Source organism: Nilaparvata lugens, chromosome 7, assembly GCF_014356525.2.
Source record: "Nilaparvata lugens isolate BPH chromosome 7, ASM1435652v1, whole genome shotgun sequence".
NCBI classification, from domain to species: Eukaryota; Metazoa; Arthropoda; class Insecta; order Hemiptera; family Delphacidae; genus Nilaparvata; species Nilaparvata lugens.
In genome coordinates, this window is record NC_052510.1 from 56913224 (window position 1) to 56939263 (window position 26040).

Here is a 26040-nt window from a genome sequence, read left to right on the forward strand (position 1 = left end):
TCTTACTCTTGGTTTTTTCATTTATCAAATTTGTAGTGCATTGATTCAGTTGTTTCATTGGAATTGTTATTCATCGTTTAATTTTGAATTTTTAGGTATATTGTTATTTTTATATTGTACTGTAAAATAATTCTCGTGGGTTAAGTGGAAGAGGGGGCTCTTATTGCCTCAATTTCTCCCACATCACTTTTTATATTGTAAAGTGTAAATAAAAAGGCATTTATCTACCTATCTATCACACCCTCTCACTCCCACTCTCTCTATCTCACCCTCTCACTCTCTACCTCTCTCTCTCTCACTCTTGATTTGACAACATTTTGTAATCTAACTCGATATTCTGCCAGTAGACGGCAGCACATTGCTGGGTCATAATGTCATCTCCGCCTACTCTCTCCTGATTGGTCGACGGTTTGCAATGCATCCAACTCTAAATTCTGCCACCAGGTGGCTGCACTTGGGTAACAAATTCACAAGAATTCTTCACTCTGCCTACTCTCTCTTGATATTGGTCAGAAGTTTGAAATGTATGTAATATATGTAATGTAATGTAAATGTATGTAACTTTGCCAATAGGTAACCTACAACATTTGCTGGGTGATGAGTTCAAATAGAAAGAATAAAAAGACTACATATTTATCCACAACCATATGAGTGCACACGGGAATATCCCAAAAATGGCTCCTCATTCAAAAAAAAATGATCAATATACAAAGAAATTGAAGATTGAGAGAAAGAAATACAAGGAATAAACTATTCTATATTAGTGAAGAAAAAATGTTATGAGAAACTAAATATACTGAAATACTATATACTGTAAAAACTATATACTGAAACTGAATATAAAGACTACATATTTATTTATTAACAACAATGTGGGAGCACACGGGAAATCCCAAAAAGTGTTCCCCATTCAAAAAATTACAATAATCACAATACAAAGGAATTGAAAATTGAGAGAAATAAATACAAGGAAAAACTATTCTATATTAGTGAAGAAAAACATATTATGAGAAACTAAATATTTAGTGAACCTATGAATAAATAGATCATGATATCACCTTCACCACTCAGACAGTAAAAGAGTTGTCAATAAACTGTTTGAATTTATTGAATCTTCTATACCTCGTGTAATTGAATAATTTTGAAGTGACACATAACCTCTAGCTACATTTGGACTGTTGTAAAAACTAGAATTGGAACCGTTTTGGGCGTAAGTTAGCCTTTGGTACTTTTCTGTAATTGGCTTTACTACCACATAGCAAAAAGATGGCAAACAGCTGATGCGAATCATTAAAAATGCACGATCACGATCAAAATCGTTATAAAATCGATGTGTCTGTAATCTACTTCAAGTTTTGGTCGTACGATAAAAACTCGAACGACCTTTTATCGAACGACCAAAATCGATGTGTGTGTAGCTAGCCTTAGTTGTATAATTCTGAATGATTGAATAAATACGTTTTGAAGAATAAAAAAATTGCACCTATCTGAATAACTGCGAATTACTTCCAGAACTAATCAAATTTCGCAATGCATTTTGTCAACACATACTTCTCATACTCTGGAAAATTCTGGAAACTTTCTCTGACTGAACGGTGAATGCTCGATGCTACCGCCTTTGAAGCTGTGCGAATTTTTTCACCTGCTTGCGTGTGTGGAGAATAGGCCTACAGCTGCACAAATGAAGGAAGACAGCCATGGATTAACTTAATTCTCCAGGACATCCGTGTAACTTCAAATTGCGTTCTTCAACTCGGAATCATACCGGGTCTAATTGCCATTTTATGCTTCCAACAAAGGACCGTATACAATGTTCCAGCTCTCATCTATGGAGAGGCGTTTATTGTCGAGGTGTAATCATTCAATAACTAATATCATAGAGGAACAATAGCATAGGTAGATATCCCATGGTATAGGGCGTTTATGTCGCAACTTCTACTGTTATCTCAAGCCGATAGTTCATATAATTCTTTCCCTTGAAGCTGTGTGACACTGGTAGTCTCTCATATTGTGCCGTTTATACACTCTCACCCCAACAAAACAGTAAAATTCGACAATAATCAACAGTAATCGGCTTGAGTTAACAGTAAAAGTTGCGACATAAACGCCCTATACCATGGGATATCTACTTACGCTAATGTTTCTCTATGCTAATATTTTCTGCTGTCAAACCAATTTGAACTGAGGTATATATTCTATAAAATTGTCAGCTTAATATAAAATATTATTTTAGAAATTCGACTGAGTCACTGTCGATGTTGTAGAACCGTTCAATTATATTATTATTTATTCCATATTTCATTATTATAGAAGAATTTAGGGTTCACTCGCGAATATAATTTATTTATTTGCTCATAGCCTGAAATACTTCAGTTACTGTTTGGCTTGAAAATGTGCAATACCAGCACGAAACGGTCGTCGCCACACCAAAGAATGTGAGTGTTTTTCACTTTAAAGTTATATTGAAATACGATAGTAATATAATTTTCCTACAGTTACCTTGAAAAGTGGCCATTCCTGCACTGATTACAGAACGCAAAGAATCACTTTTCCGCTCTAGTGCGGGAAAAATTTTTTCTGCACTCCAGATTTGCAACATGGCAACGCAAAATAGTTTGTAGGTTATATGGAGCACCAGTGCAGCAAAATCAAATTTAATAAGTTGGTAACTGTGGTATAGTGTTGTGGTGCACGTTATAATAATATGAAGACAGTGGACAACAGTGGATGACAGCGACAGCCACCACATGAGTGACAGCCGCCTTCAGACATTTACTACTACATTTTCAATTTTAAATAAATTAAGGTTTTTATTAATAATAAAATTACACAGAAAAACATTTGATGGATTTCAGCGAATTTTACCCATAATTACCCACTTTTCATATTCAATGGTAACTGTAGGAAAAACTTAATGTGAAATACGTGCGCAAAGTTCCTCTGCTGCACTCAAGAAACCATTCCGCCCTCGCACGGCTCGAGCGTAAACGTTTCTTTCGGTGCAGCAAACTGTCACTTTGCGCACTAGTTGCACAAATAACTATTATAATTTATCTTAAATATTGATATCGAGTGATTAGATTGTGAATAGAAAAGAATCAATGTATCCGTTTGTGAATGAATATTAATATTGTTCTCAAAGTGACAAATAATACGACATCAAATAATTATCAGGCTACGGCTCTCAAATGCTACTCAATTTCAAGTATTCTTTCAATTTCCAATTCTCTCAAATTCTCAAATGCTAATATTTTCTTAGGATTGTGTGAGCATTCGGACCACTAGCATTTGAAAACCAGTGTGAGGGAACCATCATAGATAACCCTGATAGCTGGAAAATGAGTATTCTATACATAATTCATTACTCAATCATCGTATCCTGAAAGTCAAATAAAAAAAACATATTTCTTAATGCGGAGTTGGGCTCTTGATAGCTGGAGAATTCTTCACATCATTCATTTCTCACATAATCGTATCCTGAAAGTTGAATTATGAAGAAAATATCTTTTATAAGGTGAATTTTTTCTCTACCTCTCAACCTTGAATTCATATCGTATCTCAGTGATATTTTTGGTACTCTTTCAGAAAAATTTCAAAAGTATTATAACATCCTATTAGAAAAGGAATAACAGATCGCTAATTTATTCACTTGATTGAAACGTAATTTTTCTAAAGCAGACTGCATCAAATTGAAAATTGAATCTGTGAGTTATCAAGATGAATTGCATTCATGATATCACACATGAATACACATTTTTGATATGAATACACATTTTCAATGCGACGTAGGGTGCCATTCATTGGTTAAAGAACTACCGAGATCTAATAATGAGAATGAAAGCATATATGGTATGTATATCAAGAGCAGTAATCCAATATATACATAACCTATTTCCTTTCACCGCCTTTACAGGAATACAGCCAAGGTCTTATTTCTTTAGAGATCACTGTTTCAACAGATTACAACAAAGAGTTGCTCGAGATAACACATGGAGGAGAGCTCAATATTGCCCAATAGGAGGATACCGGCAACACACTCCTGTCTCCTCTGATCTTGATCGCCCAGTTATTCAATTCTTGTTTATTTTCCATTCTCTTTTCAGATAACTCTCATCATTATTCAAAGCGTTCAATCTATTCAAAATAAGTTTGAAGGTGGGAAGGAAGTTTGATTAATCCAAGGCGTTCAAAAACTGGATTATCATTAGGTATTATTTTTTATAGGTAGGAGTTTTAATTGATCTAGAGCGTTTAAAAGGTGGATTATCATTGGAATAATTTTACTTTCCTTGCCCTATTACCATAGGTAAGGAAAGTATTGCTTTCCAAAAAAAATTGAGGTACCCCAATTTGTAAATTTCTATACATTTCAAGGTCCCCTGAGTGCAAAAAAGTGGTTTTTGGGTATTGGTCTGTATGTGTGTGTGTGTGTGTGTGTGTGTGTGTGTGTGTGTGTGTGTGTGTGTGTGTGTGTGTATGAGTGTATGTGCGTCTGTGTACACGATATCTCATCTCCCAATTAGCCGAATGATTTGAAATTTGGAACTTAAGGTCCTTACACTGTAAGTATCCGACACGAACAATTTCGATCCAATGCAATTCAAGATGGCGGCTAAAATGGCGAAAATGTTGTCAAAAACAGGGTTTTTCGAGATTTTCTCAAAAACGGCTCCAACGATTTTGATCAAATTTATACCTGAAATAGTCATTGATAAGCTCTATCAACTGTCACAAGTCTCATATCTGTAAAAATTTCAGGAGCTCCGCCCCATCTATGCAAAGTTCGATTTTAGATTCCCAATTATCAGGCTTCAAATAAAATTTAAACAAAAAATTCTGAGTGGAAAAGATCAAGCATAAAAACCTCTACAATTAATGTTCAGTAACATTTCACCTAAAATTGAAAATAAGCACGAAATTCGAGAAAATGTTATTTCAATTGCAAATTGTTGGCAACTGTTGATTCTATTGAATGATTCACTATGAAGAGATAGCAGACCTCGTATGTCTCCAGCGTTATTGTCCTGTCACCAGCTGGCTCAGATCTTTGTTTATAAGTAGACTTGAGATGCGCGGGAACACTAGCGTCAGGTGATCAATTTTCATAACGGCAAGGAAAGTTGTGTGAGTGCGCCATACCAGATTTTTCAATTATAATAAGATGAGCGTCTTTTATTTCTATTTTTGATGCTGATGATACCCACATGAGCTTGAGGCTTGTGCGTGGGTAAATACACTGACGATGATGATGATGATGATGATGAGAGATGAGTAGACCTATAGCTTTTTGTGGATTCTGAGCCACTGGGAAGCAAGTTTCCAACTCATGAATGGTAAGGAGTTCGGTTCTTGAAGTGGCCACACTTACAACGGGTGTCAGTAACAGGTGTATGGAACTTATCTTACCAGCACGTCCACAAAGCCAATCGCTTCGTTTCTGTATTTGTTGCTTAATTTAGAATCATTTGCCCATAAAACAAGTAGATATGACTGTAAGGACTCGATAATAATAGGAATGATATAAATATAGATTGTAGAATCTATGAAATCATGGGATGCCGATTGGAAAATATTCATGCAAAACAATACAAATGTGATAAGGACTCGATAATAATAGAAATTATATAAATATAGATTGTGGAATCTATAAAATAATGGGACGCCGAAAAATATTGGATCAAAACAATACTAATCATGATTATTTACTGTTAATGTTAAGTATACAAGTTGATCTTCGAATCGATGAAATTGCAGGATTGCAGTGGAAATTCAAGATTTATTGATGTAGAGATTTAATAGAGCTTAAATTATGCGGACTATGGGTAGTCACTAAGACAGAGGTGCCCACCATGAATAGTATATAGGTAGTCTATATACTATTATATACTATGTGCCCTATATATTATATATTTCATCCTTGAAATGCTTGTGGGGGGGTTGTGTGCACCCCCGAAGAAGACATACCCCGAAATCTCCAAGATACGGAAGAATCCGTGATATCAATCATTTTCGATAGTTTGATGGTTATTGTAAATAAGCGATAAATCCTTAGGAAGACAAGATAGTTTCAATGCTATCAGGAAATTCAATCTCCAAAAAGTATTTCGGGACTTCAACTATTAGAATGGTCTACGTTTGATTGAACAAAATTTTTACTTGCATGTTCAAATTTGTGATCCGTTTATTCGAGTTTATTCGAAGGAAATAAACGCACATTCACTACTATTCTTCCACGACATTATAGAGAACTATTTGCAAACTTGATAAAAGTGAAATTATCAATAATTTTCCATGAATTGATGTGACTATTTTGATGTTCTTGACAAATAATTTGAATAAAAGCGAATACAGTATACGTTGTGCCTACGTTAATACACAATCTTTGCATTCATAACTTGGATACTTGTTTCTATTTATTGTCAATTCAACACATTTTCTACTCTCCTTTCACGATATTATAGTGAACTATTTGCAAACTTGATTAAAGTGTAAATATCACTAATTTTCCATGAATGATGTGACTATTTTGATGTTCTTGACAAATGATTCGAATAAGAGCGAATACAGTATACTGTGTGCCTACGTTAATACACTATCTTTGCATTCATAACTTTGTTACTTGTTTCCATTTATTGTCAATTCATTGACAAACTATATCCAATAATTCTCCAATTGAGTCAAGTTTCATGTCAATCAAGCATATTTCTTCATTCATGAATTTTCTTCGAACACTGCAACTCATATTAATTTATTGTTAATTCAATATATTATTGGCAATTCATTGTATCACTACTCACTAATTCTCCAATTGAGTAAAGCTTCATGTCAATCATGCTCATTAAATTTCTTCATTCATGAATTTTCTTCCAACACCTCAACTCATATTCATTTATAGTCAATTCATTGTATCACTAACCGATGGTTCTTCAATTGAGTGATTTGAGTCAATTGATCAATATATCATATCCAATAATCATCCAATTGAGTCAATACAATCACTAATCACTGTTAAAAGTTTTATCACTGTTTTAAAGTTTCTACTGTATTTATTTGTCAAATTTAACCTAAATTTTATGCATTATTTCGAAATATTATGTATTTCTTCTACTGTTTTGCAACTCTCACCAGCGGGCAAAGAGTTTCTTTTTGCTGGTGATGCCTAGATTTTATATTTTATTTTATACAAGTATAATTTGTATGAGTAATTATGTTTATTTGATTATATTTCTTATGATATGTTATAGTATAAAGTGTTTTTAATATGTCTTGAATATTCTAATTAGCAATAAAAATGAAATTGAATTGAATTGAATCATCATCTCTATTATGCAATGGAATATTTATTTGATAAAATTTTTTTATAGAAAAGTTTTCATCTTCCAATAAACTATGTTGAGCTTGAGATGATTTCTGCTGTCATTTTTTCCAAGATAAACACAAATTGCGGATCAAAAATAAAATTGAAAAATATTTGACCGAACGTAGTGAGGTCTAAGTTTCAACTCGATTTGCTTTTGTCTGTCTGTATGTAACGCGATTACGGCCAAATGCGTTCTTAGAATTCTATGTGATTTGGCAGTAATATTCCTTTTTCAACTGCACGTCGATGTATACACAAGGTTTTTTGAAATTTTGCATTTTAAGGATAATATGAAATGGAAAGGAATTCCTCCATACTCTGATATCACTTATTATATCATTTACTTTGAAGATAGGATCAATCAGACTATAGAGTTATTCATAATCGATCAGCTGACAAGTGGATTATTATTTTATTGCATGCATTACACATATGCCTCGCCGCAAAGACCTTAAAGATGCCTTATCTCTTTAAGGTCTTTGCCTCGCCGTGTCTATTTCTACAAGGTAGGGTTTCAATATTTTTTATGATACATGCCCTTCAGTATCAATATTCTCATATCTGAAAAACAAATTTATTAGGTGATTGAAAATAAAATAAAAAGTGATTAAATGAACTGATTAAAGCCAAAGAAATGATAATATTCTTGATTGAAAAAAATTAATTTTAAAAAAGTTAAGAAATATTTTTATCAGATGGAAAGATTATCACGAAACTGGATAAATCATCATATGGGATATAAATTCAAAAGTGAACTGAGTTTACTAACATGAGTGAGTTTTATGATCTTGGAGAACATAAATAACAGTTTTTAAGAGTAAATTATGATTCAACTGTGAATTAACTAGAACAGGTGACATCAGATACTTGTGGATGAGAAAACTGCGTGAGGTCTACTGTTCACAGAACTACTAGTATTAACAAATTTGTAGGTTTTAAGCAAAGTATCAAACTCACTTGTCGATGATGCTCTCCAAAAATTCCCAAAGCTCCTGACACCAAAAACAGAATACAAATTTGTAAAACCGATAGAGATAGCATCGCGAATACACACAGGACACCAACTTTACGAACGTAGAAGACGGCAACACACACTCCGCTCCAACCTATCAAGGCGGGCTTTCATTGGACACTGACTGAAGATGTTACCAACACCCATGCAACCACGCTGTCCACGAGAAGATACTTCTTCTTCATCCTCTAGTTCTTCTGCTACTTCTCCGGCAGACACCTCTCACACACTCGATCGTACTCCTTTTGCTCACTCGCTCACTCGCTTTGCTCTCTCTGAGAGCGAGAGTCTCATTCTCCCCTACTCATTCTCTCTCTGTCTCTCATTCTCTCTCACTCACTCACTCACCCTCTTTCTCTTTCACTCACCCTCTTTCTCTCTATCTAACTCTCTCACAATCTTTCCTTCTCTCAATCCCTGAATCACTCTTTCTCTATCTCTCTTTCTCTTTCACTCACTCACTCACTCACTCACTCTCCCTTCTTCTCTCTCACTCACTTACCCTCTTTCTCTCTCACTCACTCGCTCTCTCTCTCAGTCTTTCTGTCTCACACACAATCACTCTCTCTTTCTCTTACTCTCTTCCTATTATTCTCTTTCTCTTATTCATTCTCTTCTGGAAAATCTTTCACCATTCTCAATCATCACATACTGCTTGTCTTATCTCTCTCATTTTTCCTTCAGCTTAAAGAAAAAAACTAGTCTGCTATAGATATAATAATAATCTTCCTAATTCATATTTCTCATTTATATTTTCTTTCTAATAAGTTACCGGTAGTTCATGTTGATGAAAATAATTACAAGAAATTTTAAAACGTTTGCATTGAACTGTTAAACAGTATATTTCTCATTTATTATGCTCTTTCTAATAAGTTACCGGTAGTTCATGTAAATGAAATTAATTACAAGAAATTTTAAAACGTTTGCGTTGAACTGTAAAACACCGGGGCTGGTTACCCAAAAGCCTGTTGAATTTTTATCATGTTAAAATCAGAACCAATCAGAAAAGGTTTATTTTCAAGAAAAGGCTTCTTTTGTTGGCTCTCGTGAAATCTAATCACAATTGAAATTCAACAGGCTTTTGTGCATCCGGCACTGACTCGTTCCAGAAAAATTAAACTTTACTTGGCCTCAGTGATATAAAATTAACTTATCAGGGGAGTAGAGTCATAGAATACATTCTGTATACACAATGTATTATTCTGTCACAGCCCACTTTAGATATGCTATAGTAAAGCCAAGCTTGACATCGCTGAGGCCAAGTAAAGTTATCTAAAGTAAGCCATGATTCTGTGGTAGAGTGTCGAGGTAGATTTTAGTCATGTTTTGCAAATCAACAGCTGCTAAAATTGTCAATATTAATCCATCTGGGTTGGATTTATTTTTTGGTTACTTTGAATATAATTATTTTGTTCATAATATAGGTAGCGGTATAAATACAGAGGAAACGTGTTCCCAAATAAGATCCAAAGTTTTTGTTCATTAATCTAAAAATGGGTACTCATTTCTAGTGTTCTGAAAATATTGTCTAGGTTTGTCATCATTGCTTTGAAATTATATAATTGATTATTGAAGAAAGGGAAAATATATTTGGTGAATACTATTCTCAATAATATAACTTTATTATATCAAATTCAAATTTATGAATTGAATTGTAACTTTGGAATTCACGTTGTTGTTTTGGAATTTAATAACTTTTTAACTTTTTTGGTCCTCTCAACGGTCCTTTGTCCAAGGAGTTGTCATAATATTTTTGATAAGTTTTTTCTATTGAAAGATTATACAAAAAAAATCTGGACAGATGCAAGAAATGGATATGAAACACCACGAAAACAATTTATTACGGCCAACTCGCACTGAGGGTGAGTCACCGTCCTTATCAAAAAATAAATTCAAAGAATCGTACAGCCTCGCACACCTGACTTCCGACAAAGAATCAAGACGAGCAATCGCCCCGTACCTAAGGACTTTCCGCAGAACTCAGAAGGAGTCCACTTTTGGCACCAGCTTGGATTACGCCTATGCTAAAGCGGTTGCTTTCTACATAGATGAAGATAGTAATTTAATGAAAGCCTTGGAAATATTCACCGCCCAACAGAATATCATAATTCCAGGCTCTATACAGGAGACTGCTGAATTGTTAAGGGAATTGACGCACTCGGCTGGTATGATACTTTCTCTATATCTTCTAAAATTAGTCATAAATGTATTAAATACCCTAACGTATTATTCTTGCCCGCCGTAATCAAGCCGTGTATCAATATACAATATTTTAAAACGTTTGCATTGAACTGTTAAACAGTATATTTCTCATTTATTATGCTCTTTCTAATAAGTTACCGGTAGTTCATGTTGATGAAATTAATTACAAGAAATTTTAAAACGTTTGCGTTGAACTGTAAAACACCGGGGCTGGTTACCCAAAAGCCTGTTGAATTTTTATCATGTTAAAATCAGAACCAATCAGAAAAGGTTTATTTTCAAGAAAAGGCTTCTTTAGTTGGCTCTCGTGAAATCTAATCACAATTGAAATTTAACAGGCTTTTGTGCAATCGGCACTGACTCGTTCCAGAAAAATTAAACTTTACTTGGCCTCAGTGATATAAATTAACTTATCAGGGGAGTAGAGTCATAGAATACATTCTGTATACACAATGTATTATTCTGTCACAGCCCACTTTAGATATGCTATAGTAAAGCCAAGCTTGACATCGCTGAGGCCAAGTAAAGTTATCTAAAGTAAGCCATGATTCTGTGGTAGAGTGTCGAGGTAGATTTTAGTCATGTTTTGCAAATCAACAGCTGCTAAAATTTGTCAATATTAATCCATCTGGGTTGGATTTATTTTTTGGTTACTTTGAATATAATTATTTTGTTCATAATATAGGTAGCGGTATAAATACAGAGGAAACGTGTTCCCAAATAAGATCCAAAGTTTTTGTTCATTAATCTAAAAATGGGTACTCATTTCTAGTGTTCTGAAAATATTGTCTAGGTTTGTCATCATTGCTTTGAAATTATATAATTGATTATTGAAGAAAGGGAAAATATATTTGGTGAATACTATTCTCAATAATATAACTTTATTATATCAAATTCAAATTTATGAATTGAATTGTAACTTTGGAATTCACGTTGCTGTTTTGGAATTTAATAACTTTTTAACTTTTTTGGTCCTCTCAACGGTCCTTTGTCCAAGGAGTTGTCATAATATTTTTGATAAGTTTTTTCTATTGAAAGATTGTACAAAAAAAATCTTGACAGATGCAAGAAATGGATATGAAACACCACGAAAACAATTTATTACGGCCAACTCGCACTGAGGGTGAGTCACCGTCCTTATCAAAAAATAAATTCAAAGAATCGTACAGCCTCGCACACCTGACTTCCGACAAAGAATCAAGACGAGCAATCGCCCCGTACCTAAGGACTTTCCGCAGAACTCAGAAGGAGTCCACTTTTGGCACCAGCTTGGATTACGCCTATGCTAAAGCGGTTGCTTTCTACATAGATGAAGATAGTAATTTAATGAAAGCCTTGGAAATATTTACCGCTCAACAGAATATCATAATTCCAGGCTCTATACAAGAAACTGCTGAATTGTTAAGGGAATTGACGCACTCGGCTGGTATGATACTTTTTCTATTATATCTTCTAAAATTAATCATAAATGTATTAAATACCATAAACGTATTATTCTCGCCCGCCATGATCAAGGTGAATACATAATTTTAATAAATAGAAGATTTAAGTTAATATATCTATCTACTTTGTTACAATTAGGCTAGGCACACACCAGTTAGTCAAGACAAGACAAGACACGATTAGTCACAATACTTCACATAGTTGCTTATGAAGACATGTCTAATTGCAATTACTAATCGGTGTGTGTTGCTTCATAAGCAACTATGTGAAGTATTGTGACTAATCGTGACTAGTCTTGTCTTGACTAACTGGTTTGTGCCTACCCTTACTGTAATAACTTTCTAATAATTGATTTTTAGATTTTTATTTTCATATGGTCCTCTACTCAAAGGTGCTATTAGAAAAGCTAGATTGAAATATTGTAACAATATTTATCTGCATGAATAAGAGAGGCGAAATTCCATTTTTTATTATTTGTCTTTAGACCTAGAGTATCTAAAAATTCTAAAGCCACGTTTACACTGGAGTTGTCAACTGAGATTTCAACAAATTTCGGCAATTTGTTGCCAATTTCTTGAAAAGCACAGCAACATTTAACTTATTTTCTACAGTACATAAACAATTGACAAGGTGTTTGAAGAAAACAATTTGTGAACAAAATTCTGTTGTCAACTCTTAACGTTGCTCAAGGATCTTATGAAAGCTTACTTTGTAGTATCAGTTACCGTATCATATAAAGAAATATCGACACTTCACTTTATATATGGGCTACTTTATTCATATTAGGTAATAAAAGCAATATAAAAACTTGTAACTATAGTACCCTTTATTAAAAAACTTTAAAATATTTTTCTACTTTACTTTAAATATTGTTTTTATTAATAAGAAATATCGACTTATTCTGATTGAGCGCTTTGTTTTATAGGGTACTCTATAAACTACCTATTGATTACCATTAAACTATTATTAAACCATTTTTTATGGAAATGGAACAAGCTACATTGTATAACTATTTTGTAGACTTTCTGATGTGGTCTAATAATGAAAACACATCTTTTGGTTGTAATATGGGAAAATTGAAACCATTTTACACTTTTATCCCCTAAGCGCATGTAGTTATTTAGGCTACATTAAGAAACAGCCCTCTGTCGTTCTAATTAACTGCCAATATGAGCAGTGAAGTATTGTACCACCAACGGAAAAAATACACCTTGTAATTAAATATTGACGATATACCTAATTTATTACATCCAAAAATATGTTTTCTTTGTACCGAGCTAATAATTTATTACAGTATCACAAATTATTCAATTGTAAAGGAAAAATCACTCTGCCTGACTAATTTTTCCAATGACTGTCAATCAGTCTGTATGACAATCAATAAAATTTCACAATAGCCTGCCATTTGGAGAATATTTATTACTAATCCATTAATTACTATACTACAAGCCTATATTAATCAAAACAATATAAACCCTTGAAGTACCCTTTTTATTAAAAGCTTTAGAATATTTTTACGACTTTTATAATAAGTGAAGTAATTTTACAAGCCTATAAGTTCTACAAAAATATCAATTTGTAAAAATAAACCATATCATTTTACAGCTGTAAGCCTCTACACTGTCGATAATGTGAATGGAGAACTATACCTGCTGCCTCAGTATAATGATAGTTATAGGCATAGAGTCAATGAGAAAATAGGTGAGTAGTTTTATCAACTTTATTTGAATTCTGTATTGACTGATATAAGGATACTTATTTTTTTTTAAAATTATAGGTTAAAGATGTTATTGAATCGAGATTTTGTGCTTGATAGTTGTAGATATGTACTTTTGGATGTGAAAGATTTCATCAATATATTACTGGAGGCCCACTTAAGTAGAAAGCCTACTTCTAATTATAGTGTGGTCCACGTTATAATGGCAGTGGATAAAGATAGAAGATTAGCGATGCCAATTCTCTGCATTAATTAATTATATTTCTACACCATCAAAAACATAATTTTCATCGGTATGGACCTAGAAAAGGATAGTACCACCGGCTTTGTCGAATGAAAGACAAGGATAGCAAAACCAAAGTTGATCAAATACTGTCATTATAACATGGACCTCACTATAGAAGTTAAGTGGTGTGTAGAACCGGTATTGGGTTTACTTGAGATGCAAGCAGAACTGAACACCTATTTTTATGTTTTCTATAGAATAATCATAATTTATAATGGAGACTATAAAATATAATATGAGTATGACTATATTTTCTCCATGAGGATTATCAAAATTTATATTCGAATAAGTGTTTTACTGAAAATATGCCATCTTATTACTCATATCAAATTAAATTAAATAAAGCCCGTCAAATGAATAATATACAAACTATAGGAAGTATTACTTTATCCATCTATTCAATGATACAAATAACACAATTCATTGAAATGATTGTGGGAGGACCAACAGGCACAGCCCAAAACGGTTCCTTCCTCGAATTTTGATCCACTATAGTGAGGTCCACGTTATAATGGGAATGGAGAAAGATAGGTAGAAAAACTTTGTCGAACCTCTGTCTTGTCAATGCATTCTATAGACGGCAGCTGATACAGGTTTATTGATGTAATATTTGTTCATTCTCGTTTAAAATGATCAATTATATTTTATTAGGCAAGAAATAATATTTTTCACTCTGTTGTAGTTCAGACACTGTGTTACTTGTAATATTTTGTATAATGTAATATTTTTCAATAATTTCACACGGTAATGAATTTTCATAATTAAGGTGAAATATTTTCTTAATTAGTTATTAATTCTACATTGTTAAAAGCGATCTGGCAATAGAGCAAAGCGAGAAAGAGATAGCGCTATTGACTTTGTTGAATGATAGACAAGGATAGCAATACCATTGCTAATCAAACACTGCCATTATAACGTGGATCTCACTATAGTAAAAAAAGTTTAATATGTTTCTTTCACTTTCGAATTATTAGTACCTAGTATATAATATAAAGAATAACCTTTTTCTTAAGATATCGATTTGATTAACAAATTTCAATTTCATATTGTTTTCTGTAAATAATTTCATGAACGAAACTATTCCTCAGGTCTGAATACAACAGTAGCATGTCATGTGGCTTTCACAAAGAAACATGTATGGATTGGAGATATACTTGCCGATTCTCGATTTCCTAATGGCATCGGATGGTCTGGTAATTTTTGTAGATTTTTCCTCTTAATAATGTTTACTGCATCAGAACTACAAAAAAACTAGTTTTTTCTGGAATTTGTTGAATGAAGCTCAAAGAGTAAAGCTGCATCTATACCAAAGTTATTAACAAAATGTTGTAACTTAATCCTTATAGATTCTATTAGATTGAACGGAACTTGACAAACACATAATGGTCATCATTGTGTATGATAAGTTATATTCAATCTAATAGAATCTATTAAAATCAATTAAACGAGCAACTTCTGTTTATACGTTTATATGTTTAGGTGTTTATAAGCTTGTATTTCACCGGATCTCGAAAACGGCTCTAACGATTCTCACGAAATTCAGAACATAGTAGGTTTATAATATGAAGATTTGATTGCACTAGGTCTCATCCCTGGAAAAACTCGCTGAAGGACATCCTTGGAAGAACAGCTGATAATAATTATTTCGTCGTCTGTTGGTGATGGATGGAATTGAGTGAGCGAGTTAATGTGTGTGGGACTGTGTCAAAATTATGACTCAGCTGTTGAACTTTTGTAAATCATTCAATCAGGTACTTAGTGCCGGTTGCAAAAAAACCGGGTTATTTTCAATCCTGATTAATTCCAGTGAATCCATCTTTTTGAAAATGTCTTCTCTGATTTGGTTCACGTGAAGTTAATCTGGATTAAAATTTAACTGGCTTTTGTGCAACTGGGCCTTTGTAAGGGAAATTTTTGCATTCCTCTGGGAATTAATCTCAATTTACTGTGATTAGATAGAACATTTCTGTATGAATGTTATTATAATTTCTTCTTTCGTAATAAATTTTTTATGCTTTTTTACTCCAGAGCGGAGCTCGATCCCCGATATTGAGCATTAAATTATTAACATTTTATTAATAACTTTGGTGTAAACGCAACTTAATGATCACACTCTTGATCTTCAACAATGTAGCATACTGTAAAAATAGAATGATGAAAATTAATGAAAAAGGTGGTCTATTGGCATGTCATTATTTCAACAGGCCACTGGGTAAGTTAATTTTGATATTGTTCTCCACAACTAAAAACTATTTATAAGTTTGGTGTAGTTTAGTATGATAACTGTGTTTCAAAGACTTAACTACAACAGAGTTACATCAGTTTAATCTGTTAAATCTGTATTCCAAGCTTCACTATGCATCATAAATTATGAAAGATTTTCCCATCATACTTTATTCATTGGAGGTTGTCAAATTCTGGAGCAAGATATATTATTCAAATAATTTATTCACCGAATTGGAATACTTTTTATTTATTCATCAATACACAATCACAAATCATACCGTAATCTATAGATATGACTAAGCGAGGGTATAGCCTATATCATACGAAAAATATTATAGTTTGCTTTTATCTTTTCAATTCAAAAAATATTTGTTTCAATTTTTTGAATTCAATAGTAATCTCAAATGTTATTCCTGTAATCAAAAACATTGCAAAATGAAATTTAGTCTAATATAAAGGCTCAGTAAAATACTTTCAGTAGGCTATTTTGTTTTCAAAAAGAATAGTTAGCCCAATACCTAGATTTGAATTGATGTTTTCCATGACGCAACACTATATAATAACTTTGTTGTAGTTTATTAGACACTCTGTGTTACATTTGTAAATATTTGAAAAACACTTACTAAATTCGCCACGAAGAGTAAGGTTTAAAATATTTACAAATGTAACACAGAGTGTCTAATAAACTACAAGAAAGTTACCTAGATTGGATTTGAAATTTAAGGAAGCAAAATGAGCTCCATACACGCATAGAATATACGGTACACTTGAATAATATGGAAACATTAATATGATTATAATAATCTATAAATACATTTTTCATCGATTTTGTATTTGATTCTATTTGCAGGTATGGACATTCCAGTGAAAGCTGTGATTTGTGCTCCAATTCTCACGACTGAGGATGAAGTCAGTTACATTATTGAATTGTATCGAAAAGTGGATGCACCAAACTACACAAAGGTTGGTAGCATTAGCCTAATTTAAATTTAGCCCAAATTTAGCCAACCACTATAAAATTCAACCAAAAATCTCATAAACTTTGACAATTGAGGTCAATTTTAAGGTAAAATACTGATTTTCAGGAGTAAAATCTGGTTCAAATCCTTAGATTGTTTGGTTATAGCCCATATCTGTGCTCCATCAGGCAGGAGGATACAAGGGTAGGGGGCTAGAAACAAAAAGTCTGATTTTCGAAAAAACTACTGCAATAGATTTGGGACATGGCCACCATCTCAAGAAATAGAACATTGCATCAAATCAATCCTAATAGAAACGGATGGATTTAATTTTTTTCACTATTTGTACCCTCAATGATACACTTATATATATAGATAGATAGATATATTTATTGATAATTGTTACAAGGCTATTGCCTATGGTAACATTTACAAAAATTGACAGTAAAATTAAATCGTACTTAAGAGATAAATAATTATTTAACAGTTCTGCATCAGTATTAATCAATTACAAATATCAAAGAAAATAATATAGTATATATTAAGCTATCAACATTAAACTAGATCACATTAGCAATACTGGAGGAAAGAAAAGATGTTATTTGCATCCATGTGGAATGAAACTTATCATGAAAGTCTACCATGAAATATTGAACTTCATAATACAATACAATAGAGAGTAGATGGAATAGGTAAGAAATAAACTATGAAGGTGTTCCTATTACAAAAAATTGTGATAAGACTTTTAATAAAAAAATAAAAGAAGTAATTATGAAACTGTGCATGAAATAGAAGCAATGAGATGAGAGCGTGAATGCACCAATCCCTGCCAATCATAATGACCTTATGCTAAGGTATCATTTATCAATGATGACAGAAGCCTCGATTTGAACAAATAGAAGCTTAGTGAGAAAATCAACTCAGGTGATAGATTGTTCCACAGTCGGGACGGACGCTACTACAGTAGAAGAGGAGTTGTACATAACTGTGCGGTGGAGTGGAATTTGTAGGAAATACTGGTGCTGCCGTGTGTTTCTGTGGGGGATGTGCGCAAGAGGGGTGAATCTCTCTTTCAGATACTGCGGACCCTTACCCTCGACAACTAGGTGATATGCAATACATAATATGAAGTACTGTCTCCGGTCCTTCAGTTTCAGCCATTGCAGCCTCCTATAGAAAGATGTGATATGGTCATCCCTTCTTGCATCATATATGAACCTAACTGAATGATTCAATGCACGCTGCAATTTTATATCAAGCTCCTCAGTCATGTCATTGTAGACCATGCTACCATAGTCCATAATGGGCAGGACAAGAATGTTAGTAAGAATGTTAATGAATGATATATGAATGTTAGTAAGAGGAAAAAATGAGACTCAAAACTTTCCTTCTCCAAAAATTTTAAACAAAAGCTCTACACAAAAATAAAGTCCAAGACAGTGTATCTATCTCACTTTAACTCAGCAATTGGGAAATTTCTTTTGATATCAATTATTCGTGGGTCATTGTTTCATGCTAATGAAATAAAAAAAATTGTTTCTCAAGAATGATTTCCAACAACACAGTAGGTCTACACTTTTTTTGAAAAGTGTTTTATATAAAATAACAGATTGAAAACACATCTTAAAGGGTACTATAATGTTATTTTATAAATAAAAATAAGTAGATCTGAATACATTCATTTTATGAAGATTGCTAACAATTTTTTACAGAACGATGCACAGTTGGTAGTTACAATGACCGCATGGATGGGTGCCGCCATTTTCCAAAACCAACTCAGGCTCCACATTTTGAGGCAACAAAAACTCAACAGTCGACTTCTGGAATTTATCAACACATATTTTGGTGATCCATCTGGTAATGAAGTCCGGATCATATCTGATATGATGGTGAGACAATAATGATGAGAGAAAATATAGAAAATTAGCATAAATGCAAAGTAGGTACTTCATATTTCAACATGACTAATATATGTCAAATATATGACTTCGTTTTTTAATATTATTCATTATCCATTATAAATAGATAATCCATTATCCATTGGACTTCCATTATAAATAATGATTTCATTAGAGAAACTCATCTTGAATTGTCATAAGCCAATAATATTCTTCTCATTACTATCATATTCCATAAAACTTTAAAGTGAAAAACACTCACATTCTTTGATGTGGCGACGTCCGTTTCGTGCTGGTGTTGCCAAAAGATAAATGACAGAAACATGGTTGCCAACACCAGCACAAAACGGACGTCGCCTCATCACAGAATGTGAGTGTTTTTCCACTTTAAAGTTTTATGGAATACGATAGTAATAATAATAGTGAAAACAAGATGGATAACCAACATGGAATAATTCTTTAATTAATTATTTGTGATAATACTTTGACGACACTAGAGAGTAAATTTTTTGAATAATATTTGTTAAACCTATAAATTTTCAAATTTGAAAATTCTAAAGCGCTCCACTCGTGAGTACTAGTTTCAATTACTATTATTCAAAGAATTGACTGTAGGTGTTGTCAAAATAGTTCAAAAAGAAAAATGATTGACTAACAGTTCGTGATGGAATGTGAAATAGATGAGTAAAATACATGAGATAAAAAAATCAGGGCTGTAGGTATTAATAGTTTTTCAGACAATGAACAAGTATATAATGAGGTTCACGTTATAATGACAGTATTTGATCAACTTTGGTTTTGCTATCTTTGTCTATCATTCGACAAAGCCGGTGGTACTATCCTTTTCTAGGTCCACAACCATGCAAATTATGTTTTTGACACTATAGAAATAAAATTTATTAATGCAGAGAATCGGCATCGCTATTCTTCTATCTTTATCCACTACCATTATAACGTGGACCTCACTATAGTATCCCATTCCTACAAGTAGGTAGTCCATTTACGAATAGAAATAATTGAAATATCTCTCGTCTACATAATTATATGTGTTTACATATGTATTATATGTTTCTTATAATCCTGATAATATAGGCTATGTGTGAAAATCAATCGAATCTATATTATACTAGCAAGAACCCGTGCTTCGCAAGGATCTTTTTTAAAACTTGACGTAATGAAATTTTTAAGAATTGAGAATAGGCCTATAACCATCCTTGGTTAATTAAGAATCTATAAGCAAAATTTGAATTAATTAGTCCAGTAGTTCAGACGTGATGATGCGTCAAACATAATTTTCCTATCCCGTACGTGCATAAGCCAGTTCTTTACTTTATATAATTATTATAGATATAGTTAACGTGACTGTGGAACAGAATAGTGGTGGAACTATGATAGCGCCAGACGTGTCTAAAACACAATAGTAGGTACTACATGAACTTTTTGAAAGTGATTTGAAAAAATGTTAAAACAACAGAACTGAATCCTCATCATTCTACCTTCATTTCGAGGCTTTTGAAGAAGAGAAAGAAGAAGAAGAAGAAGAAGAGAAAGAAGGAGAAGAGGAGTAAGAAGAAGCAGAAGAAGAAGAAAAAGAAGAAGAAGATAGATTATTATGTTGCTTTGGCCTGTGATCTGTATAAATGTCCTGTAACAACTAAAGGTGCGTCCACACATGCCGAACCGAACCTCGAACCGCGCAGCAAACCGTGCATTCCTCCGAACATCTTGCCTTTCAACGAACATGAGCATATGTTTCATAATGTTAAAAATCAGCTGTTAATCATTCGCCCGCCGTTCCGTACTCCGAACCATTCGCCGTGCCGCTTGCCTCTGTTCTAACTGCTCGCCTCACCTCACTCCGAACGCTGAACTTTTCAGCCAATCAGAGTCCTTGATTATATTGTGCAGCTCGCTCCACAATATTTTGGCTATCCATCACAAGTGGAAAACATGCGAACATGAATACAGAAGTATGGGCAATTTTTTATTTGATTAAATTCATGTTTTGAAGAATTCATTGTTACGAATGATAAATTGATAGGAGCTTATAAATATTTTCTAATTCAAATGAAATAACTTCTGAAAAAAATAATGATTGGATAAATACCAATATTGAATTATTGTTGACCAAGAACTCAGTACATCGACAATTCATTCAACTAATTCTGTATTGATGAAATTATAATCATTTTCTCTATTGATAATCAATTTCATCAACTAACTGAAAAAAGTACTTCAATTTCCATGTAGGTCATATCTAAATTCACAAAGAGTTCGATTCTTGTTGGCAAGATAGATGTTATTCAATGCAGAAATCATTGTTATTTTACTAAAAGATAGGATAAAATGAATAGTTCTCTTCCAGGGGGAGTTTTGACAACCAACAAAACTCATTTTTCATTTGAAGAAATAATATCAAAAAGGTGCATAGGACCTTACTTTTTTGTTCAGCTTGCCAAAATACTCCTCATTTCAATATTAAAATTTTCGACTAACAGTACAGTGAGTCAATTATTCTATCAAGGCTTGAATAATTTTGAAATTTTAATTGAATAAAAATGGTAGAGAATAATTATCATGTAGATATCACCTTTATTTAAAGACATATCAACTGCATGCGTTTTCATATTGCCGATACAGCATTAATAAAACTGTAGAGGTTTATTTAGCAGTCTCAAGAAACTGTTCTAGCTGAAAAATTAATAATACATGCCACGTGTAGGCTTATACATTCCATCAGGAAAACGAAGTTCAAAACTATGGTTTTCCTAAACATTTGTTTTTGAGATAATTTCTTTGATTCAGATGTTTTACATTCACCATTATAAATTATACAGAGCTTGTGAAAATAAAAATATTTATTGATTACCAAAACAATACTATTACGGTATTATATTAATGATAATAATTAATTATTAAAACAATACTTTTATTATATCAATAATAATAATATTATTAAACATATTTATCAATTATCAGAACAATATTATTGAGGTTGAGTGGAATCAGGTAGAAAGCAATAATAGAACAGATGTTCTTTTTTGAATTTCTATCATATTATTTTGTTATTTCCAATGATTACAACGTATGTTAGAATATCACATGTCAATAAATAAAAATATTATCTCATTTCCATATGGCACTCACCTTACCAGCATGTTCATAACCTTACTTAATAGGATCCTTTTTCATCCTTTGAAACCCTTAGAGGCAAAATATCTCAAAATCCGTTCTTAGTGCGCGTCTAGCATGTTTGAAGAATATTTTTGCAAAGTTTCAAGTCTGTAGGACAATTAGTTTGAGCTGTAGTGTGATTTTACATCAAAATTTTCGAAAAATGCCCTCTCCTGGACCCCCCTGTGCTCCTGATCGAAATTTTTCTGCATAGATTCAATTTTTTTTCGTAGCTGAACAAAAAAGTTCCTCATGACTTCGCTGTGCAATGAGCGGTTAAAAAGTACAAAATTTTGGGGGGCCCCAGCTCCCTCAGGGGGGCAAATTTCTGAAAATCCTTTCTTAGTGGATGTTTTCAGGCTACCATAAACAATCGTGCAAAATCTCAAGTTTTTAGGCTCAGTAGTTTGGGCTGTGGTGTGATTTCAGTCTGTAGGGGCTTAGCCTTTTATAAGTATAGAGATTATAAGATCCTTTGAAGATGAAGATTAGGCTCTATTATTTTCTCAACATATCGATTCTACATTGAAATATTTTCTATTATTACTCTAATAATTATATAAGTTACAACATGAATAAAATCGAATCAAATCATTTATTGTCAAAAACACAAAGTATCACAACCACGTCAATACAATTCACAGCAGTAACATAGAACAATATTCAGATCATGTGAGTAAAACATAAAGTCAGTCATTAAAATTAGTATGAAAGAATTCACGTACATTATATAAGCACCTCTCCATTAATAAAACTTTCAAATACCTTTCAAAACAGTGGATTTCCATTTTTTTCACATTTTTGGGAAGAAAATTAAAAAGTCTAATAATTGACATATACTAACAATTCTTTTGAGAGGAAGTATAGTTGCACTTTTTGATCCTCAAGTTATTTTTCTCTTGCGTATCGTACTTAGGTACATTGCGATTGACCTCATATTGGCAGGTATTCCTCTCACACTAACAAATAATTTGTCAGTTCATCAAGTGTAGGCTAAGCCTACATATCAATGTAGAATTCTATATTCATATATTTATATAATATTATACTACAATTTTCATACCTAATAAAATCTTATACCTACCAGATCTATTTACGAAAATGAGCCATTTTTTAATTACGGTACATTTTAAATAAAGAAAGTATAAGTTCGGTGGATGAATTGAAATAAATAGCTGCTTATCCACCTATAAATTATTATACTGACCATTGTAAAACGATTCAACTCTGATGAAATATGAAAATTGAATTTGTATGACTTTTTGTTTGTGTGGATTATAATACAATTTTTATACCTAAAATCCTATATCTACCAGATCTATATAATATATACGGTAATGAAACATTTCTGAAGTACCTTTCAAATGAATAAAGTATAAGTTTGGTGGATTAATTGAAATAAAAAGCTTGATTACCCACCTATAATCAACCTTAGAACTGTAAATAACGATTAAACTCTGATTAAATGAAAATTGAATGTATTGTATGACTTTTTGTTTGTGTGGATTATAATACAATTTTTATACCTAAAATCCTATATCTACCAGATCTATATAATATATACGGTAATGAAACATTTCTGAAGTACCTTTCAAATGAATAAAGTATAAGTTTGGTGGATTAATTGAAATAAAAAGCTTGTTTACCCGAACCTATAATCAACCTGAGAATTGTAAATAACGATTCAACTCTGATTAAATGAAAATTGAATTTGTATGAATTTTTGTTTGTGGGGTCTTACGTCCATCTCTTATGTCTTACGAGAAGGTCCCACCTAGCCTGAATTATATTTACGGTAATTGACTCTCTTCAAATAATAGAATAGAATAATGACTTCTTTATTATTTTGTTGAAGTGGCGAAGTTTGGACAATAATGTCCACTCTACCACTTGACCACGAAATAATGACGTCTATAAACTGTAAAACTATACACTATAATCACAATATTTTTTTATGAATATTATATATGCTACTCTTCCACAGTTATACGCAAGACGAATGCTTTTTGCCGAGGAATCTTCATTTTTCATCATGAATCAGAGATCAGCACAGACCTTCGAAGCAGACTGGTACAGCTCTGGTGTCAATGACTGCAATGAAATGTTCAGAAGAAAGAGCAAATGTCTCAAGTCAGTCTCTCAATAAGAATTTATTGATTAACTCCACGAAGTAAATTAGAATAAATTTTCCGTATGATTATACTAATATTGACCACACTATTATTATAATAAATATCGGGGCACCGAGCTTCGCTCGTTATTTTTATTTATTGATAAATAGAACACAATTCTCTAAAATGATCGTGTTTATATCTCACAGCTGGCTATACGTCATCTTGTGAATTTCGGGGATGCGATATTTTGATTTTTCACATACTCACTCGCTCACTCACTTTTTTACTATCTACAGCTGTTTCAGCCAAGGATGGATTATCCTTTTAATCTCGTTCAACGAGTTTTCCCAAGGATGAGACCTAGTGCAATCGAATCTTTCTATTATCATAAACCTAGTATGTTCCAAATTTCGTGAAAATCGTTAGAGCCGTTTTCGAGATCTGTTAAACATAAATAATCAGATATAAAAATAGCCAGATTTAAAAATGACCAGATATATAAATACAGAAATTGCTCGCTTAATATAATAGGATAATTATATAGTAATTGATGTAATTTAAAATAGATACCTAATTTGTTAGAATTAAGAAAATTGAAATATGAGAATATAACTACCGTAATAATTAGTTAGAATGATCAAGTACGGTAGCTCTTGCTTTTCTCTTTTGATAGTTTGGAGACTTTCTACTTCCCAACAGTAACTTACAGCTAATGATATGTGGGCACACACGAAAGCATGCTCCTGTGAAATAATTATTTTTATTAGGATAAAGTGGATTTTTTGACTACCGTATCTGAAGTATCTTCAATTATGGAACAGTTCCACAACATCAATATTCACTCTACAGACTTTAACAAGACAAGAGATTGATTATTCTCATCCACCAATCATTCATTTCTATAGAACTCTTTTATAAATGCTTGTTATTATCTTTCTATTGTCACTGTTCTCTCATATAAAATAGACCTACCGGTACCTTAATATCGTATTGAACTAATTGAATTCAGATAAACTTCATCCATTTTCTCCATCAAATTAATAAATTCAATGAAGTTGAAACATGAAGATGCATACAATATTCAATTATATATGAAAGATGTTCTTCCATTTATCATGTAGGTCTAGCTTCATCATACTCAAGAATGAGTCAATGAAATAAGAATCAGAATTTTCAAAAAATAATTGATATAGACCTAATATTTACAGATGGACATTACTGGAATATTGCAATTCAAATCCTAATGAATTAATAATAATTATTAAATGAAAATCCAAATTGAACGCTGTAATTCACCCCGAAGACTTCTGCTACAGCAAATATTGACAACCGGGTAAACAGCTAGATGGAAATTCGATGAGCGCCACTATTCATAAATTATCTATTAGTTAGTAATATATTAATTATGTTTATATATAGTTTATCAATTAGAACAACAGGATGCAGAGGCAAATGCTTGTTGGAAGAATGGAGGGAACAAGGAAAAGAGGTCGCCCGAGAACACGTTGGCTGCAGGATGTGGAAAAAGATCTAGCGTGCCGAGGAGTGAGGAACTGGAAGAGACTGGCTAATCAGAGAGATGAATGGAGGCGAATTGTTGAGGAGGCCAAGGTCCACGCAGGGCTGTAGCGCTTCGTAAGAAGAAGAAG

The 26040-nt window shown here is 32.6% G+C and overlaps 2 protein-coding genes across 3 annotated transcripts in view; one reads left to right on the forward strand and one right to left on the reverse strand.

Moving 5' to 3' along the window:
- Positions 1-8560, reverse strand: part of LOC111062434 — an 89852-nt gene extending 81292 nt beyond the window's left edge. The window contains exon 1 of the mRNA XM_039433239.1: positions 8318-8560. Coding sequence (XP_039289173.1) covers positions 8318-8401 — 84 coding nt within the window. The 5' untranslated portion in view covers positions 8402-8560. The remainder of the gene's footprint in view (positions 1-8317) is intronic.
- Positions 8561-9779: 1219 nt separating this feature from the next.
- The window catches only part of LOC111047370 (cAMP and cAMP-inhibited cGMP 3',5'-cyclic phosphodiesterase 10A), a 33427-nt gene continuing 17166 nt past the window's right edge, over positions 9780-26040 (forward strand). Inside the window, exons 1-6 of one of the 2 annotated variants that reach the window (XM_039433241.1) lie at positions 9780-10537; positions 13623-13718; positions 15109-15213; positions 17097-17209; positions 18918-19094; positions 24262-24407. In XM_039433241.1, coding sequence (XP_039289175.1) covers positions 10174-10537; positions 13623-13718; positions 15109-15213; positions 17097-17209; positions 18918-19094; positions 24262-24407 — 1001 coding nt within the window. In that variant the 5' untranslated portion in view covers positions 9780-10173. Of the gene's footprint in view, positions 10538-11226; positions 12001-13622; positions 13719-15108; positions 15214-17096; positions 17210-18917; positions 19095-24261; positions 24408-26040 lie in introns of those variants that run through there. The other variant, XM_039433240.1, reaches the window with a different exon arrangement.